Consider the following 21,098-nt stretch of genomic DNA (forward strand, 5'->3'; position numbering starts at 1 on the left):
ATTCATCTTGGACCCCTCTTGCTGCATCACCCATCCGATCATCCCCTTTCTCTCACACAGGCTGCCTTCCCAGCGCTCTCTCCTCCAGCAGACCCTTCCTTCTCTAGACCTCAACATCATAATCGCACCTCTCTGACCTACGCTTTGCATCACTAAACACCATAGATGCAATTCTTGCCGCCACCCCTATTCAACCCCCCCACCAACCCTTACGCACATGCGCCCAGCTCCCCCGAAACTCCAAAAAAACACAAATGGTGCCTCCTGTCTATTTACTATAGAGCACCCCCCCTACCTCACATCCAGGCACAAGACATCCCCCCCACACCTACACCCTCACTGCCCCCCCCATGCCACCTAACCCAGTGAAATCACTCCTCAACCTGCTAATCACCCTGCCAGGAACACTGACAGGCACCCTTTCCCTCGCACCGCTAGAAGACTGGCACCAGACCCCCCACCGCCCTCCTGACTGTAAACAAGACTGAAAAACGTATTCAGAGCCCTGCATTCCCTCTCAACCCCCTATTCCGCACAAAATCCACATCCCCCATCTCACCTCAGCCTCACATGAGGGTCTTCACTCCTCGACCCCCACTTACACTCCCATCACCAGTAACGACTACACCCACCTTTACCCAGAACTCTTCTACCTTGCGAGCACTCTTAAGACACACCAACCACGCACAAAGGAATCTACTCCTCTTCCTCCACCAGAAACCACGGGCCTTCCCCCGAGAGACATCTCACCTTCAAATGCATCTCAGATCTGGTACCGAACATATTGCTTGTATTCTACCACTCTACATACTCCAGTCATTCACCAGACCTCTGCTAGCAGGCAGCCCCCCCCTTTCTCTGCAGCTATCACTGCATCAGGCTTCAACCCCTCCAAGATCTACATCATCCCAACTGCTTCCATCTGGAAGCTTCTACTTCCCCACTCCAGCTCCCCTCCAGAATCTACACCCCTTCACCCTAAACAATCAACCAATCAGTGGGCTAAAGCACATTCTGATCGCTAAAGATCACAACTTTTACGACCTCTCATCTAAAGGCCCGGATATCCTCTTAATCACTGATACCTGGTTTTCAGAAGACTTTTTTTCTGCCCCATTGCACATGAGGCCTTTCCTCCAGGCTACATTCTTTTTGTGCATAATAGAACAAGCAGTGCTGGTGGCATTGCCATCCTGTAACAAATCCTTCTTCTCCATTTCACACTCGGAGGAACAAGCCTGCAACTCAGACTTGTGAATCCCTCCAGACCCTCAGGTTACAATAGATGCTTTGCAGAATCCCTTAGCGAATCTTTAGCAGCTATCTTGCTCTCCCAACCCCTCCTGAAAATATTAGGGGACTTCAAAATCTGGTTCGACATCCCACACAACCCCAATGACACAACCCTTACTGGACAATCTGGAAGTCCTACATCTTACACAACTAGTCTCAGGCCCTACCCACTCTGCAGGCCACACACTTGATGCAATCTTCAGTTCACCAGACCTCATCACTACATTGCCACCTCGCCCACACATCTGAATGGACCACTCAGCCATCCTCTTCACTCTTTCGACTGTAGATCCCCCCTCCCCCCAGCAGCTCCCTCCCTACCTTTGTGTGGGCCAAAAAATGCACACACACATTTTAGAAATCCTCCCTTCACATCTCACATTTCGGAACTATGGTCCTCCTTAGGGCATGCATCCCCACATCGCTTCAAAGCCATGCCAATGCCAGCAGACACTATACACATGCCATATAACCTAACACAACATAACATAACAGACAGGAGCTTGGGAACTATAATTCCTAGAAGATCAATTACATCCAGCAATAATCTTTAACGGTAGCTGATGAGCTGCACACAATATTGGTGTTCATAAATACACACAGGAGACAGTGATGCAGTATTACTGGGTGCTCGCTCGTGGATCCTTGTCACGTCCTGCGACCCCCATATGTATTAACTTTGTGGGATGACACTTATTCCAGCATCTCCCTTAAAGGGAACACACTTTACAACATTCCTCCTTTACCATAACAACAATGATTACACACAACAAAAACCTTTCACTATTTGCTGTTACAAATTCAGTCCATTACTTGGACATCGATCTATTCATCTACGTTATAAGCTCTCAGACGCTTTGGTTGGTGCGGGACGTCCTTTGTGGGTATCACGTCACTGAATGCCACGTCCTTACCATTATCCTAGTGGTACCTGGAATATCACTTGGGCTCTCTGTTTTGTACTATCCATCTGAGTCCGCCAGGGGCGATGTCATCGTCACTTTTGTCTCCCTCTCCTTGGGTATTTCATCATCCTCACACAGCCTATCACTGTTATCTCCCAAGTCTGTCACCTCTGGCAGCATCTTACATAAACTTTTATTTCTGGTTGCCGTACGAGGCAGTAATAATGGATCCCTTCTGCATTATTACTTGAAATGGCGCGGCTCATACGTGACACTCAATTTTCCATTGGGCTTTCGAGTCCTTATTGGCAGTCCATCCCCTGCAACTATGTTCTGATCACATAGTCGCCCGTGTCTGCTTTCTTGATTATTTCTTTGGTGCCTCGACTCACTGCTCATAATGACATCAATTTTCCTGGTTTCCATAGATGCATGATGAAGGATTGGCCCTCGAGGACGTCTTCCAAATAGCGCTTCAGCGGGGGTCCAACTTGTGGATGAATGAGGTGTCAGCCTATACTCCAACAGAAACTGATATAGAGCTTGCACAATGCTTGCCCCTTGTCCTTGGGCAATCCTGATTACCTTATTTAAGGTCCACATAAACTGTTATGCGTCACCATTTGCCTGCAGCCATGTAGGAGTTGTTTTGTGATGAAGAATTTCCCTGTCTGTTTGAAATTGTTGCATGTCCCCTCATTGAAATGGGAGTCCACTGTCTGATTGCAACTTGATGTGCTACCCATTCATTGCAAATATCTCCTTGAAACCTGGAATGACATCACATGGCTATCTGGACCATTGATTGATGACCACCTGGAAATACATTTCCACAGTTGTGCCACCAAAGACAACACTTACTCGTTCGCACAGATTCCAACTTCCTGTCGCAGACTGAATGGGCAGCTCTCTATCACTGGAGCTGCCGCTTGACACTATAGACATTCCTTTATATATGCATCCCCTCAGCCTTCTAACCTTGGAAACCAGACGCTTTGGCACAGCCTAGTCTTTGTTTTGGCTTCTCCTTGGTGTCCGTGATGAGCTAGGTTTATTACAATCTTTGAATCTCTTTATAGCAAACCTTCTGGAGTGAATGCCAGCACGTGTTTTCACCATCCATAGCTTTTCTAGCTTGGGTTTGGCCTTACGTGTTCTCCTGTTTAGTGACTGAACTACTTGCTTCGAATCACTGTTCCAATCACAGATCGAACTTAATCTACAGAGTCTTTTTGCAGGAGGACTGCCCTGGTCCAAAGGGACTAGTATCCACCATCAGTTCAGAACTTCTTTGTGAAAATATTGCTATAGTGACATCAGAAGTAAGAGCCTGTTATATCTCCTGAAAAGCCGACTCCTCCAATGGCATCTATTGCCAGGGGCTGTCCCTTTTCATCAGATGTCTGAGAGATTCTAATAGTGTTTACAAGTCCGATAGCACGAGTAGAGCACTCGCTTTGACATCTGTGCAGAGCCTGCTGATGCAGGTTCGAATCCCGGCAGGGCCAAACTCAGCCTTTCATCCTTCCGATGTCGATAAATGAGCACCACACACTGTGGGTAATAAGCAGCGCTCAGATACCTGAGGGTTCGTAGTGCTATATAAATGCTAAATTATTATTATTTTGATCAATATCCCACAATATGTAACCATCCCAAGGAAACTCCTAACCTTTGAAGCATTCTGTGGTTCTGGAGTTTTCCGAATGTCCTGAACTTTTCTTGGATCTGTGGATATCTCTTCTGCTTTAAAAATATAGCCAAAGAACTCCAGCCTTGTCTGTAGGAATTCACATCTTTCTCTGTGTAGCATCAGACCCAGCACCCTCAATCTCTTCAAGACCATTTTCAGACATTCTAGGTGTTGGGCCTCAGATGCAGCAAGCCTTAGTAAGTCACCACTAATGTTGAGCATCCCTTGGAGGCCTGACAAGTACCACCTGAGATGGTGAGCCATTAATTTCTAGCCGCCATCACCTTCGTGGACATCTTAGGTTGATTCCTGGTGATTGCACAGGCTTCTTCTACCTGCACCGCTTTCAGGGCCGAATTCATTCTAGGCACCCTTTCCTCTGCTAGTTGATAGGATATCCCTAGTTCCAGAATTCTGGTGAGACTGATGTCCGGTTCCCATTGTCTGTTTTCTCATCTTCACTGAAAAATATCCTTGGATCACCTGGGCTCTAATTTCGTCCTCTTCATTCAAGAGTGTTCATGTGAAGGCTCGCTGTCTTAGCTTTGCGTGACACACATCCAGCGTTACGTCTTCTTTTTGCTTTGCATCATGCAGTTAGAAACATTTACAGTCAGCATTTACCATCGGGCTAAAATAGTTGCTCGGTGCAAGTGACAAGTTGTCCACAGGAACCAACGTTTTAAATATCCAATGTACTGCAGGGCCACTGTATGTAGCGGCATGGACTTTTTGGCACTATTATTGTCATCTCTGGTAGCATCAAAGTACATTTCCAGGCTCTACACCCAAAATTCCCACCTTGGCCTTCCACAGATGGGGGCGGGGAGGACAATTCATCAAATTTTAACAGAGGGGGTCAGAAATCCCTGCTTTCTAGGAATACAGAGGGGACTCGAGTTGCTCCTGCATCGTCTGTCATGATGAAGCAATATGGAATTGTCCACAGCACAGAGCCGGTGTATGTGAGGAAAACACCAGATGACAAAATGTACGTGGTCCCACCACCCAAAACTTAAAAGCAGGGGTTCTCCACCCACTTGTTCTGATGCATTAAGTCAATGGTCAGGACCATGCATTACAAAAAGAGGGAAAAAAAGAAATACATCCGTACTTATTTATTTTCAAAACGAGGCGCATGAGCACTCCTTTCAGAAGCTGCAACCTCGAGGAAGAGCACGTGTCTGTGCCGCTTCCTTGCAATCACTGGACCGTTTTTGCTGAACACGTGGGGAGCCACACCCTTCTAGACCCGTCCACTTCATGTCAATCTGGCGCCCTCCCCATGATCAGGCAGCTTGATCTGCCTCACTAGCCACACCAGGCAGGGCCTGTCGCTTCCTGGCATTCGGGTGCCACTCCATGATGCAGCTTCCCCAAGCTTAAGCATAGGGCTGGACACACCCACTGCCTTGCCGCCAATGTTGTTTCCTCTGGTAATAATCTTGAATGGCATCTGATGAGCTATGCAGAGTATTTGTATAAGAAAACACACACAGGAGACTTTATGGACTGCCTGTCACGTCCTGTGACCCCATGTTTATTAACTTTGCATGAAGGTGCTTACCCCAGCCTCTGCCTTAAAGTAACAACACAATTGGCTTGCTCTTCTTTCACTTTCTAAGGTTCAGAGAGAGAAGAGGAAGATTACTATTAGGTGTGGCACACACTAGGTGCAGCTAATAAGCCTGTCTAGCATGTTTCAGTATTTAAGCAACTGGCTGCAGTATCTCTCTCTCTTCTTGCGTTGAGCATGTTTCCAGTGTTGAGACTAACTCCCAGATATGCCAGGACTAACGGAGGACTCGGCAAACGGGATGTTCAAACTGTGGTTTCTTACAAACAAAACCAACAGGGATCAGCACAGGGACAGAAGAAATCCCTGGACATCTCAACTTCTCCTGCATCGCAGGCCAGTTTTGTACCCTAATGATGTCAGCATGACACTACAACCTAGGCCCTTCTCCAGCAAACCTATCAGACCACTGGATTGGGTACCTAGTAATAGACCACCTATAGTGGACACTATACGTGTTAGTCTACTGGCCCTCGCATGTCAGGTGGCTGGCCTCATCCATCCCCAAGTCACTATCTATAACAATGTTGCAGTGTGAGGGTTTTACCATTGGTTCTTGCCCGTTGCTACCCACCGCTAGGATACTAAACTGTGATTGACTAGAGCTGACGTCCCCAGGCCTGGGATCCGCTAAGGTTCTCAGCTATTGGTTTACCTTTTCAAGGTAATTAGAATGACTATGTGTCTGCATTGTAACTTGTGTGCACCACCTTAGTCTATGAAAGTGCTTGTTCACTCCGTGCAACACTTGTCTCACATTGGAACATCTTGGTTGCGGTCCTCTGTGTGGTGGCATTAGATCGATTCCCTTTCCCAGCGCTGGTTGCTGTCCATTGTCTGCGTCGGCCGGGTCACATGCTCCGAGACCATGATTTGGAGCTGTACAGCTCTGAATTATGAGGAATTGTTTTCATTTATTGCAGCTGGTGCTACTGTCGTTCAAGGAATGGAGTGTCATCCGTATCTTTTGGCCTTTGCAATGGGCCCTGTCTCACACGTTTTGCTCTCTGTTCAGCCTGAATTCAGCTCAGCTCTTTCTGAGAGGCCTGTGGCCTGCTGTAGTTTTCCTAAACCATAATGCAGCATCTAGAGTGTTGGTGCTATTCTATATTCTGCATAGGTTAGCCACACTTGGTTCTGTCAGGTCCCATAGGTGCTCCTGCAGTTCCATAAAGTTATTCACATGTAAGCATCTGCGAGCTTTGCTCAGGATCTCTTGCTTCTTGCAGTTTCTGCGTTGGTGCATTTGGCTAATGGCAACATTATAAAAGCAATGAAAGTGTGTATATGTATCTGTCCTCTAACTATAGAACTGTATGCTTGTGTTTTTCGTGTATTCAAGTGTGTGTTTGTGTCCCAAGTGCGGATGGCACGTGTACTTCATGTCTAACCCTGCTAAGTCGTGGTGTCTCTATCTATGTCAGTAACATGGCTTCTTGGCGCTTTAATCGATACTGTCAATTGAGGTGTCTTTAGTTGCGGCCTGGGGCTCCTTGTCCACTCTTTGGTAGATTTGTACCACACCTCGCCTGTAGGGCTTTCTGGGAGGGTATCTCTCAACATATGTGTCAATCATCAGACCACTGGGAATCGGTCCGAAATAGAATGGCCAATCGCAATGTCTCCTTACCTTCTGCCGTTTCATGTATTTTATAGGAGGTGGAGGAGGGGGCAAACTTCCTCATCCCTCTTCACCAGACCATCTTGCTTTGAACTGTTGTTTCCTGCTGAGCCCTGTTGCTGCTGTCTGCAGTGCCCTTGTTGCCTGACTGCAGTCCTTTAATGTCTGCCCGGCAGCCTCATAACTCTCTCTCCTGAGGCCTCTTTGCTCGCCTGCCTGCAGTCCCTTTGCTCCTCTGCTTGCTTCAGTCCACACTTTTCTTAATCCTAGTTCGTAGCTTCCTTGATCTAGTCCATAGCTTCAGTATGTTCCTTAATTCTAGTCTGGAGTTTTAGTCCTTGGTGTCCTTGATTCTAGGCAATACCCTCAGTTTGTAGTTTCTTTTTCTAGTCATCAGCTTCCATCCATAGTTTCCTTGTTTCTAATCTGTAGTTCAGTCTGCAGTTTCTTGATTGCATTCCAGTTTACAGTTTGGCATTTGAGTCCCGAATACCCTTGCCGTACTCTTGCTAATGCTCTTGTTTGGAGAATTAAATATGTGCTGAGTATATCTACATCTGAATGGGAAATTCCCACATGCTTAATAGCCCTCTGAGAGCTTAACCTGAATTGCGGTTAATACAAACCTGTTGATCACACTACAAATTAAAAAAGAATACACTTTTCTTAAATATAACAATGCTACCCTGCCCACTTCAGTTTAGTCTCAAAACATATCTCTTTTCCCCACACGTAATCCAGATGCTCCACTTCCACTGGCACCCTATAAATCCTTTCTTCCTACCCTTTCCTAAAAAATGTTGTAAGTTCTGTTTCACCTCCCAATTTGTGAACTTTTGAACCTCATAAGGTGCTCCAAAATGCTCTGGGTAGGGCCAGTGCTGAAGTCTAAAATTTGAATAAAATTCAAATGGGGACGGGGCAGACCATCTAGAAGGTGCGAGGATGAGATCAGGAGAGAAGACCCTCCTTAAGTACTTGAATGCGCTACATACAAACTTAATCTCTAGAGGAGAAAATATAGAGATGGTGTTCAAAATGGTAGAAAATAAAGTAGAGGACTAGAAGGTCAGGTTGAAAGTTTTGAGAAGTCACCTGAATGGCGTAGAGAAAACAACCAGTGATTTGGCTGTCAACACCAAGGAGATTAACACTTTTAGACACTGTGCTACTGAGAACATTTTAAAGTTGTGTGGAAAAGTGGAGAGTATAACTAATCTGGGGAGGTTGATCCAGCTGCGGGCCCTGATGCTGCTTCTCGCTATCATTCACAATGAGCTGAAAAGTAAAATGGAAGCAATGTTGGCAGATTTGTGTGGTCTGAGAGGAGGAAATGCATGAAAAGGGATTAAAGGTGACCTAACCAGTCTCTAGCGCCCATAGATGGACCAAGAAGGCTGTTAGCAGTCAATAATACCTTTCTTCGGATCTTGACAGTTTGACATCAAGCCAGGCTTCTTGGTGGTGTTGGTGCGGTTCGACTAGGTTTGAGTGCTGCAGTTGCATTATTATAGACAGCGAGCAGTGTTAAGTAGTCGTTGAAAAGGAGCTAGCTGCATTTCAAAGGCAAAGCTTGAAGAAGGGCGGTTCAATGGTGAAGATGCTGGTGACTGGATGCAGAGTTTGGTTCTAGCGGTTCAATGCAGCATCCAATGGTCGGGGCTCGATCCACTATCCAATGGTTGGGGTTCGATCCACCAAGGAAATTCAACTGGCAAAGGGTGATGGGCAGCAAAGATGCTGGCTGTGCGAGCTGTTGTTCAAAGGCAGCATATGGAATAAAAAGCTTGTAGTTTGAGCCAAGGCAATGACACACTTGGCTAGCTCGGTGCAGCAAAAAGGTTTGAACTTGTAGTTTAGTGGCTCAAAGAGAGGGTGGGCACCAAAGGCAGTTCCAGAGCGTTCCGATGTTTCAATGCGGTTGAACAGGCTTGAATCACAGTTCAAAATGGTTTGATCATGAAAATATAGGGTTTCTGGTTGTCTTTACTCTCAGGTTGCTGTGAGTCCCAATCCATGGCTTCAAGGATAAGTTTAGTCCTGGTTTTCAGTCTCCTAAACACAGGCTGGCTCACAATTGCGTCCTTCAACACAGTGGGGTCCTGGGCACTGTTGCGGCTGGCAGAGAGGCAGGTCTCGTCCCAGCATTAGTTCACCCCCAATGTGCCCTGGGGATGGTTTGGGGACAGAGCTTTGCTCTGTCTTGGATACTCAGTCTCATCTCCTTTGGAGGGCTTTGGAAAGATCAACTCTCTCAACAGAGGTCCAATGAATTCTCTCTAAGGTTCTTGTTCAAGAGTGAATCAATGAAGGAGTGGGAGACCCCTTCTTTGGAAGGCAAAAGCCCACAGGTGATTGGACTAAAGCTGGCCTGCTTTAGGGGTCCAATCCCTGCTCTTAGGACAAATGGACTTTGCCTTTTGATATCACACCCAAAATGCTTTGCACTACAGGAAGTGGAGGGGACAGGAAGGAAAGATAGAGGCAGAGAGAAACAAGACTCGATTGTGGAACCTTACTCCAGCTGTAAAAAGCTCCTTATATCTACACTAACCCTGCACCCTTCCCTTCTCAATAGGATCAAAAGGCCCTTTTGGTGTGCAGCACCTCATTTTGCTACTCCTTTTGTGAATGGGTATTCCATTTGCTTCCTGTGGGGTGGCTTTCTCTCTGGGTGGGGTGTTACCTGCCCTCACAAAAGAACAAAGAGAGGCAACCCCCAGGGCTACATTCCTGCTGGGAGCAGCAGGTCAGCCTGGCTGGGGGAGAATGATATAATCCTTTCACAGCTGAACTGGGCTCACACATGTTTGATATGGAATTGATGTGGTTTGGATAATTATGAAAGATGCTAGACACCATACCTCAAACTCAGGCATGGCTTATATTTAAAATTTACCGTGCCACCAGGACAGAATTCTAATAGTTATGGAGTTTTTGGATCATGGGTACATATCTTAAATGCAGCTCCTGCGCTGCAGACTTGGGTGTCACTGCAGCTGTCCAATGGGCACATGTGACATCTATACCTGCTCTGTCACTAGAGGGACGGTGCTACATATCATGCTATTGAAGCAGCAGGGCAAAGGTGTACACTCTGCTTTTGGCATGGAGCTTATGAACGAGATATCTGAATAGCAGATTTCCATTCATGAGATGTACCATTACCTGTACCATTTTATTAGTTTAATAAAAATCAGAAAAGCCAGGGCTCCTACACCCTCGCTAGATGGCAATCTGTCACAGTTGGCCTCTCCCTCTGCCTTTGCACATGTTCACTTCTCCAAGCTGCTTCATAGATCTCCATGTTTCAATATGGTTGCTCTGTTAACTTGTTAACATTACTTGGTACGTAGAGTAAACAATTTCAGCTAGGTTCCATATTCCCCAGCGCCACCCAGTGAACCATCACTGTAAGTTCCCCTCTAGTTCAGAGCCACACAGTGCCAAATTAGCCCAAATCAAGTCTTGACCTTGAGAAATGTCTGTCTTACAAGGCAGTGCTATTTTAGAGATACCTTCTTCAACCCAAGGCAGACAGTTCTCTAGGCTGTAGAAAAAGCTGCATACCATTTTTTCCCCTTATTAAGCATCATCAGTGCAGCATAGCCTGACAGCCTTCTTAGGATTTTCCTGGTTGACTGCCGTCATTAATTTGACGATTTGCACCCACCATTGGCAATTAAATCCGCCAGTTACACAAATTCACACTTCCCTGTTTCAGTCACATATCTTAATATTATCTGGTCATACTTATTCTGTCTGTCATTCCCCACTTCCCTCAAGATATCTCTTACATGACTAACCTCAATACCCAACTTCCTTAGGTCTTCTGTCATATTATACAATTGAGTATAATACACAGGGCATTACATGATGCAATGCTGTACCATTCCCTTTTGCCCACACTTGTCACAATTTCCTGACACATGTCTACCCATTTTAAATAGCTGATAGTTTAGCCTGGAGTGTCCTAATCAGAGCCTGTTTAAAGCGGTTATGTATTGTTAGTTCTGACTTCTATCTGCAAGTCAAAGTAATGTCTCCCTTTGCTACTTCTCCCCGTTTATTTTGCCTCTGTTACTACCGCTTTCTTAAGTATACTTTTAATTTCCCTTTCACTGAGAAATTCTGACATCTACCTTTTCTCTCTCTATCCATTCCCCCTTTTGCTGTCATGTATACATTTTAACTTTCTTGTATTCCTGAATGACTGGTTGTCCACACAAGTTCAATGTTTAGCCCTTTCTTAAAACCTCTATTATACCATTGTATTATGTCCGAATAGATGCCCTGTATTTCACCGTTAATGCGCTGAGTGAATCTGAAACTATTACTACCAGCAACTCCTTCATATCGTCTACAATTTTCTTCTTCCCGAGGTTGGAGCACTGGGGCATGTGTAGCAAAGACCCGTAAAGTTGCGTTGGGTTTTAAAAGGTCTGAAAAACGTCCATCTGAAATGTGAAAATAGAATAATCAATTTGAGCCATGTTGCACATGCCACAGCACCAACCAGTAGGCACTGCTGGAAGCTCACTTCCGTTTCAGACCCACGTGAGCAAAGTATTGTGGGTATGCAAATTAGTCCAAAATGCAAGCTTTCAGCTCAGGAAAATTGTCTTTGTTTTACAGGGCAGCACTATTTTATACATTACTTCGTCAGTGCAAGACACAGTCCTCAGGGCTGGAGACAACTGCATACCGGTTTCACCCGTATTAGGGATCATCAGTGCAAGAAGTCATATGATGAACAGTGCATATGACATATTTATGCCATAAATTGTTAATCTGATGCTGCTTGGTGTCGTGAATTCATTACTGAAAGAGTCCAGAAAGCTGACGACTTCATACATAGATGCTGATTGTGATTGAATCCATCACAGAAACAGAATAAATGCAGAGACCAACTGATTTGTCTTAATGTGGCATTCAGGACAGCAATGAGAAGTGACACTGCTAATCTTGATGACCAAGGATGTACATACCTTTGGAATTTCTGCAACACAAACATGGGTCTGATTCCGTACCAGGATCCATGGGTGATTGAAATGTGGCCCAGCTAGCAACAGGTGATCACGGTTCAAGGGTGTTACTTGAACTTCAATTCGGTTTGAAAAAACACCTATCTAAACCTAAATCCAAAGATGGGTGAAAGCTACGACCATCAAATAACAATAACGCAGTCCTAGTGGTGTCTTGTCAAAATAAAATGGCCTATAATAATAAACCTATTGCCAATCCTTACTGTTAAATACAAAGAGTGTGGGCAACAATGGTTATGCAAAAGAAAAGTGTTCAAGAAATTATATGTCAGGATATTCAAGCCGTTGGTTTCTGCTCCCCATTTTTTCAGCACGGGACAAAGCATCACAGTAAAGTTTAGCACAGTCTCTTGCTTCTCTAGCACGAGGATGCAGTTCAATACTTCAACATAAGGGCTTTCTGGGCCAAAGTCTTTGTCGTTCAAAGTCTCTTATTTGAGAGGGCTTGATGCAACATGACAATTATCAAAGTTCCTTTTCCTCAGGATTTTCATGTACAAATTCTCGGGTGATTTTCTGTTCACCCCGGGCCCCCCTCTGCCCGGCTCAGACCCACTGTAACACAAAACCTTTGATTGGTCTCCCTCCGCCGGGCTCGGACCAAATGTATCTACTGTTTTTACTTCTTAGCTGGATACCTTAGAGACCATTGATTGAGCGCCCACGCGGTGCTGGAACACTCTGTTGAAGGTATTGCACCTTGCTTTAAAGTTCAATCACTCATCGGCAGTTTAACTTCACTAGCGTCTTTTATCACACATCTTTTAACAATGTTCGTTTCGGCGCTTGCCAACAATGTTGCTACTTGCAACCTTGGCTTCAACACAGACCGGTCTTTTATCGGTCTCCCCAACTCACCGGCTGTGTTGACTTCACTGAGGCTGCTTTGTTCTTGAAGCCAAGGATAGTACCACGGCGGCTGGTGATTCTCCCCGCCTTGATTACTGACATTTATCTCCGACACACAATGCAGGATTCTTCAACCTGCTTTCCTGGTCACACGCTTACTATTCTCGAGGCCTCCTGAAAAAAAGTAATGAGTCTTTGTCGAAAGGGCCAAGGGAATCTCCCTCCTTGCAATCTCCTTCGGTTTCGCTGTCTTTCCCCTTTTGCTCAGCTGCCGTCTCGAAACTGCTGTTTTCTCGTGTGCTTTGCCTCGCTCATAGTGTGCTCTTGTGCTCTTCCTTTTATCCATGTAGGGAAGTGTAATGGAAGTCAGGTGTGAGTTATTGTCAATAATTGCCTGACCTCGGCTGACCATAGTATTGGGATATGACAGGTAAACGGCTCGGGTGTTAGTCTGTTTTGCCTTATAGTGGGCTGTCCGTGAGAAAGTGTTTGTGTTATAAGAGGGGGGGACTAGTGGGTGAGACACCTTCTGGTTTCTCGCACAACCAATGTATCTTCTTAAGAGATGATGTAATATGATATAATTCTCAAGTAACAAACGATCAGCAACATTCTGTAGTCTCTGCAGGTGATTAGCCAGAGACTTTGGCAGGCTGCGATAGGTGCTATTTGCATAGCCCAGAATGGAAAGTACTAAGGCCACAGTGGTCTGGCCCATGCAATGGAAATTACGAAAAAGAAAGCTTTTCTTCAGAACCCTCAAAGTGCAAACCTATTATCTTTTATGATTATGCTGAATTGCAGACCCATGGTCATTTCTGCTCCTAAAAGAACTCTGAGGTTCTTTATTAGCGAGTTTAATGGGGGCATATGCCAGCTGAATCAGCCAATTTGCCCACAACAATAATCTGCTTTAGTGGGGCTAATTTTTAATCTACTCCTTTGTATCCAACCCAGTTTGACCACAACAATACTCTGTTTTAGTAAGGTTTAGTTTTAAGCTAATGCTTTGCATCCAACTATGGACTACCCAACAAATAGTCTACAAACCTTAAAAAGACTGTTAAAATCTCATACATTTGCCTTCCCGCCATACCTGCCACAGACTCCCTTCAGCAAAGGTGAACCCCAGGAGGCATCCGCCCACTTGGCATCAGCCATTTCATCGCCTGAGCCCCCCGCCCCCTCTTGCTTAGACTATCTTCCCCTCCCTGACTGCTCAGTCTAAAATATCATCGGCACCCAGAGAAATTAGACACATACATATATCCTCCATAAACAACAAAGGTTTAGTTGAAAAGACTGCAACCAGCCCATTATCATTGATAATGAAGTGTACATTAAACAAGGTGGCAAAAATCCCCCTCTGATGAGGAAGAGAACATCTGTTTTAATCTGCCACCAAGATTGTGGCCACCTCAAAAAGAGAACTAGGTTTTTCTCTGCAAGGGAATATCTAAAGAGGATAAAAGCAAGGCATGTGTTGTGATTTCCAGGCCATATGATGGCAATACCTGCAATATGATTGGGCTTAATGAGTTTATGAAGTCACAAAGGAATATGATAAGAATATGTGTGCATATTATGGCAGTACTTGACATACACTGCTAGTAAATATACTACTGGGGCTCGATTGAGTAAATTTCAAGTCCATCACGCAACCTCCCACCAACTGCATCTAGTACAGGGTTTCGTCAGGTCTAGATTTTGCCGTCACAGTGAGCTCTGCTCTTAATCTAGCTGCACATCCCTAACACCATCTCTCTCACATACAGACAACTAACCACAGTTAGAAACACATATCCCTACTACCACAACCATATCTCATCTTCCTTTCCAATTGTCTTACCTTTACTGTCTTATACCTCTTTTCTATACATTGCCCCCAACCCTACTTTCCCTCCTTTACGCAGGCTAAGGTCTATCGACTCCCTGGCCAGGTCAGATCATCCCACTTTTCGGACAAGACTGGTGCGTAACACCACTATGGTGGTGATGGGCCCAGTATACATATTGTATAACGTAACACACAGTGACTGAACCTGGACCTATTAGTACATGGAGATATCGTGCAAGTACCCCACAATATGACAAGATTATTGGAACCTACTATTGCATTACCTGGGCATGTGATGCCAATAATTTCTACATTATGGCAGTACCTGGGCAAGTAATGTCAAGAGCTGGTATATGGTTGGGAGATGTGGCATATATAATTAGCTGAAATACCTGGGCATATTAATCGAAGATGTGACACAGGAGGCCCGTCTGCTCTGCACCAATACACCTACCTATACACTACTAGACACTTACACTTAAAATAAACCATACATATTGGCTTTGCTTTCGCATGTTGATGATGGCAGCAGCGTTGTGAAAGATTACCTTCAGCGTGGGTGATGCAGTTTATTTATTCCATCCGAGCTGAAGTGGGGGTGGGGGTGGGGGTGGCAGATTGAAGCCCGATTTAAATCCAAGGTTATGTTGGGAACCAAGTAAAAGCCAAATTTAACCACAATCAAAGCTTAGTACGTTACTTTTGGGAAAACAGTCTGTATGGCAGTCATAATAAAGAAACCTCATAGAGCCTCACAGCACTCAAGTTAGCCGCTCTGCATCAGTACATTTAATGTTGAGCCAAATATGAAATAAAGATTGGTCTTTGGCCCAGGGCAAAATGGATGCCAGTTATGTTTGGGCTTGCTACGCACTTGTTAATTGGCGTCATACTTCAGAACATTCAGTGGCAGAGGTAAAGGCCTCACATTGCGGGCTCAAATAGCATGAGAAGAAAGGTCATTGAAATTTGAAAGAGTCCAAAAACACCAACAAACACACTGTTGTTAAGGGTACTAACTTTCATTTTCACAGAGGTGAGTGCAGGCTAAAAAAAAGTCATATGGCATTGAAGCTCTTCGAAGTCATTTGAGGCAGTGAGGGGATTCTCTAAAGAGCAGTAATCTGTGACGCAACACTTCCTCTTCTTCTTTGCAGCCATTTTCTTCAAGCAGAATATGTAACAAAATCCACCTAAAGTTCAGGAACGCACTTGTAAGGAATTAACGCCGGTCTCTGGATTACATGCAGGGCATATTGGCAGATTCATTAATGCAAACGACAAATAGAGATTTAAACTAAGTGCTTGTATTTCAGCTAGCAGCTACTGCAAAGGGGAACGCTGCAGGAGACTGCGAGAGGCATCAGAAGAGACTTTGCGGAAGGAGGAAGAGGAGAAAGGACGTGGAGTGACGCACTGGAAAGTAGATTGGAGGAGCGGACTGGAGTGGTGTAGAGAACGGCAAAGAGGAGGCAGGAGGAGGAGAGAGAGGTTTGAAGAGGAACATCAGTAAAGTGCTACCAGGAGAAGGGGTAAAGCATCTGGAGGAGGAGAGAAGGAGCTATAAGGTGGTGGGAAGTACTGAGAGTTGCAGAATGATTGAGAGGCAAATAGACCAGGGTAAGCGTGGGAGGGGAGGGGATACAAGCACAATGCAGAGCGTTGAGGAGGTGCAGGAAGAGACGCAAAGGGAGAGAACAAGTGGTGCAGGAGAGATTCCCTTTGGCACAAGACTGTTGCAACTTGTTGACATGAGAGTGGAGCACAAAACCAGGACCTTGAAACAGAGAGATGGTGGGGAAGTAGAGCTCACCCCATTGTCTGCCTCCTGGTGGCTGCTTCGCCATGTACTGTTCAACTTTGCCACTGCCCTGCCGCAGCTCGAGCAGGCGGGCGCCGAGACCTAGGAGCCACAAGGTCTTCCCTGAGACAGGGACGAGAAGGAGAGCACCAGAGACCATTGAGCAAAGGGACAAGGAGGTGCAGGGACACCCGGAACCTCAGGCTGCGAGTGATTGTAAATTGAGCATCTACCCGGGTGTTTCCCCGGATAGGGATTTACAAATTAAAGACTGAAAATGTTCAACCCAAGGAAAAAGCATCCTATGATTGGAGTTTTGGGTTGCCTATATATTTTGGCTCAACACTGTAAATATCCTTAATAAATAACTGTCTAAATACACACCTGTGTCTTGGCCTTGCAGTGATACTACCTGGCTTCATAACATATTTTAAATGTAATGTCTTTCTTCATTGAGTCGGTGTGATATGAAAGAAAAAACTAATCAGAATGTTCTTCTTGACACTGCATTATCCACAGAAGGGATCTTTAAAGATCTTCGGACATTTGAATCCATAATGTCAGGAAGGCTATTATCGGAAACATATTAATGAATGCTCCCCCTTGTTGTCTTCCAGGCAAAAGATGGAGAGATCAAGAAGGCGGGCTCAGAAGGTGAGTTAACGATGCACACACACAGCGTCAAACATTACATGTGCTTCTTGTATCACAGCCCCAGGGGTTGTTTGTTTATACTAAACTGGTGCACGTTTTTTAAGGTATTGGTGCCCCTTTCTTCCCTTCATAACAGCATTAGGCTTGTGCACATCCAGATTGCTTGTAAAAAATAAGACTGGTTGAAAGATGGGCGATTATAATGAACGAATTATCTGAGGTGTTCTCTTTTATCCGATCTTTGTGATCACTGCGAGAAAAGTGTCGAATCCGAAAATACCGATTTTATGTATTACTTTTGACCACATATATATGCAGGGCTAGACTCCCCGCACCCCCCCCTCACCCCTCAAGACCCCACACCTTATGTATGTATTTACTTAACCCACCCCCACATATATATGGGGTAACATTGGGATCTCGAGTTCCGGTATTTTTGGGTTCGATATTTTGGGCATTCTCTATTTAATCTCCCTGCCTCTTTTTTAATTGCCCATGCTTTTACTATTATTGCAGTTGCCTGAGGCTCCATGGCCCAATTCTGGACGTATCAATAGTTGAAGGCATGGATGCCACTGGAAGTACCCAACACTCTCTGGCTCAGTCTGATTAGTGCCCATAGTTTGTGGCTTCACTGCCAATGCGGAGTCCTAGGACGCCCTTGTCCTGTTTGCTTTCTGGCAAATATTTTTGGCATTACTTCCAGTTTAGGCCTCTCTGGTCCAGTTTTGACCCATGTCAGTGTAATGTGAGTCATTCCAAGTTCTGGGGTTCCATGGTCCAGGCTGGTCGATATAAATAGTTTGTGGCATGGCAGCCATTGCAGCTCCCCAAGGAATCTGAGACCCAACCGGATGCTCTTAATAGTCAATGGCATGTAAGCCCCCCAAGGTTTTTTCGCATGTTGGCTCAATTTCGTTGTTATTCATAATCTATGGTCTAGCTGCCAGTTCACCTTGTGCTCCCTTACCCAGTTCATTGTTTTAATAGTCATTAACATGGTGTGCCCATCACCGGTCCCCAACTCCAGTTTGGTTATCATAGATATCCTGCTAATATGCAGTTTAATGTTGGCCCTTAGAGGTCCCTCAGTCTCTGCGGCAGAGTCTGGTTTCTATTTATAGTTAGTGTTTGGCCAGTATTCCATTTTTGGGGGTTCTTTTGGTTAACTCTGTGGGTCATTAACCATTTTCTGCTGGCTTTTCTGGTCGTTATACTTTCTTTCTGTTTTCAGAGGGGCGCCTACTGAAGTCCTCCCGTAACTTTAACTCCGTTTTAATGTGTTGTTTGTGGTTGTACATATGGATACAATGCAGTTGTGCTTTTAAGCTCCAATGTTGTCCCTGTGTAACTTCCCTCACCCAGAAGGTGTACTGGTGAGTAGGATGGTGGTAGTTAGACCATTTATTTTAACTATACCATATTGCCACCTTTTTTTTATCGCGTTAGTTGACAAGTAGCCATCCATGTATTTTGGTCATTTGGCTACAAAGGCAATTTAGAAGTCCCTTAACCCTGCCATTTTGTTTTGTGGGCTTTATTTGCTTGAATGAGCTGCTAGGGGCATAGTGGCCATTCTGCCTTCCTAGGCTCTGGATACAGCCTAAACAGGAACCTTTTTTGTAATTGCTATCCAGTTTAGGCTCACATCTGTGTGGGTGTGCCTGAGTGTATAGAAGTTGCTATGTTGGCATCCAAACCCTTGAGTGCTGCACGGTTGTTGCTTGGTGTGCATGGTTACTTCTGCCCCTGCGCATTATCCATAACTAGGAAGACCCAGGACTGTTTCTTGGATCCATCCTGGCACTTACTTGGTAAGCTGAGCAGTTCCAGAGGATCCTGTGACCTGCTGTCCTGGATGGTAATGTCTTTTTGTGGATTACTTTCTGTTTCTGCTGGATGGAAGACTTGCTGTTGGTATCTTCTGCTTCTGTTTGTGCTGGAACTCCAGGCTTTCAGCCTCTGATGCTCTCTTAGAAGCCTTCATGTCCTTGCGGTCATAGCTTGAGTGAACATGACTGTCCCTGTGCTGTTGTACATGAATTTTGAGTAGCTTGCTGCTACTCTACCACAACCTGTTCAGTTGTGGGAAATTGTGTATCACCACCTTATGCTGTTTCTACTCAAAGGACCGTTTCCTGCTTCCTGGCTGATCCTTTGACTCCTGCGACCTGCAATTGGGTGGGGTTCGCTTCACTGCTCCTTAACCGCTATCACTTCTTTTATGCCCCCCGCCTCATTGTGGATTGTCTTCATACGTTTACTCTCCATTGGAATTCTGTTGTCCTGACTCTGACACTCCAGCAGTCTCCCCCTACTGACCAGTGACTGCTATCACCTTCCAGCCGGACCTAATTCTGATCTCAAAATCTGCCCATGCCCCCCCCCACACGTGGGTCGATTCCACAGTAGAAACCATAGAACTATTGTCCCCAGATCATCTCACCACAGTGGTGGTTTCTGTGCCCCCTGACTACAACTGTAGTACATATGTGACCTGGGACCTCACACTGCAGGCATCTTTCACCAGGCATCTGGCTATGGGACAGGATCTGGAACTTTTCTGCTGGGGTCCCAACGGCTTCTAATCTGGCTGGTTTCCAATTCTCACTCCTGTGGTCATAAGTATGACCTACTGTTTACTTATTAGTGCAGGGGCGCTATTGGGCCTTTCCTGTTAACCCCCAGGGAAAGGGAAACAAATGTGTGGAACTTCTGAAACTCTTCAAAAACAGCCATTAACTGTCATTTTTCCTTTGTACCACATGGGGTATTGGAGTCTCTAGAGTAATCCCTGCATTTGTATAGTGATGTGTAATGGCTTTGAGGGTACCTGGTCTTTCCATCTAATGCCATTCCATCGAAATGTTTCCATCACAAAAATGTCCATTGAATGCAAGGGTTAATTTTTGTTTAGGTGCGTTATAAAGGGTAAAAAACAAGGGTGGGGGTGGCACCCCCCCTAAAAACACACAAACACACAACAAAAGAAAAATGCGTTAGATGTACATTTTATAGATGGCAAAAATTCAATGGAATGGCATTGGATGCAATGGCATTATATGGAAAGACCATAAACCGCTTTGAGGGTGCTAAATCACTGTAATTGAAACTACTTTGTGCCTGAATGTGCTAGTTGGTTTTTACAAGTTGCAAGGGTTATCCACAGATCCATTGCTGCAATTACTTTATTTTGCATATTTTTTAGTGATCATTTATGTGTTCGTGGATGTTATAATCATACCACTCTCTCCTCAAGATCCCTGAAAAATGGGTAGTAGTTCACCTTTTATGTAATAGCTTTCCCTCTGAATTTAGGAGCGAATAGGGTACCTAAACTCTTTTACTCTTTTTGCTTCTTGACATGATCTGCGGTATCTGCTTACTTACTGTGATGAAGTCCCCTGCTGTATTCTGGGCACTTCTAGTGAGGTGGCCGAGGAGCTCTCTTGAATTGGGATGATGCCGCAGAAACAGTAAGGAAACTATCCATGTGCCATCTTCACTTACCCCCATCACTGGGTGGTAAACAGTCACATACCGGACACATTTGCTACAGGCCCTTCACTGGCCTTGACAGCAGACCCGCAACCTCAAATAGTGCAATGCATCCTCTGGCCTACCTGGGCTCAACAAACTACAAGCCCCAACCCATCAAAAGTTATGATAATAATTCTAAAGCACTGACAGTGCTCCCCGTGGATCCTGTTTCAGACACAGCTCCACTGCAGATTGCTATGTGGAACCAGCATTCATGCATATTCACAAAGACAAGACATCTAAGGTGACAGACCAGCTTCTTAAAGCCGGAGGCCAGCCACCAC

General features: G+C 45.2%; 1 protein-coding gene across 1 annotated transcript in view; it reads left to right on the forward strand.

The window, feature by feature from the left end:
* Window positions 1–21,098, forward strand: part of LOC138447974 (capping protein, Arp2/3 and myosin-I linker protein 2-like) — a 301,863-nt gene that overhangs the window by 142,350 nt on the left and 138,415 nt on the right. The window contains exon 5 of the mRNA XM_069604500.1: window positions 17,238–17,274. Coding sequence (XP_069460601.1) covers window positions 17,238–17,274 — 37 coding nt within the window. The remainder of the gene's footprint in view (window positions 1–17,237; window positions 17,275–21,098) is intronic.

This window comes from Ambystoma mexicanum, chromosome 1p (assembly GCF_040938575.1).
Source record: "Ambystoma mexicanum isolate Mex_15411 chromosome 1p, UKY_AmexF1_1, whole genome shotgun sequence".
Lineage (NCBI taxonomy): Eukaryota > Metazoa > Chordata > Amphibia > Caudata > Ambystomatidae > Ambystoma > Ambystoma mexicanum.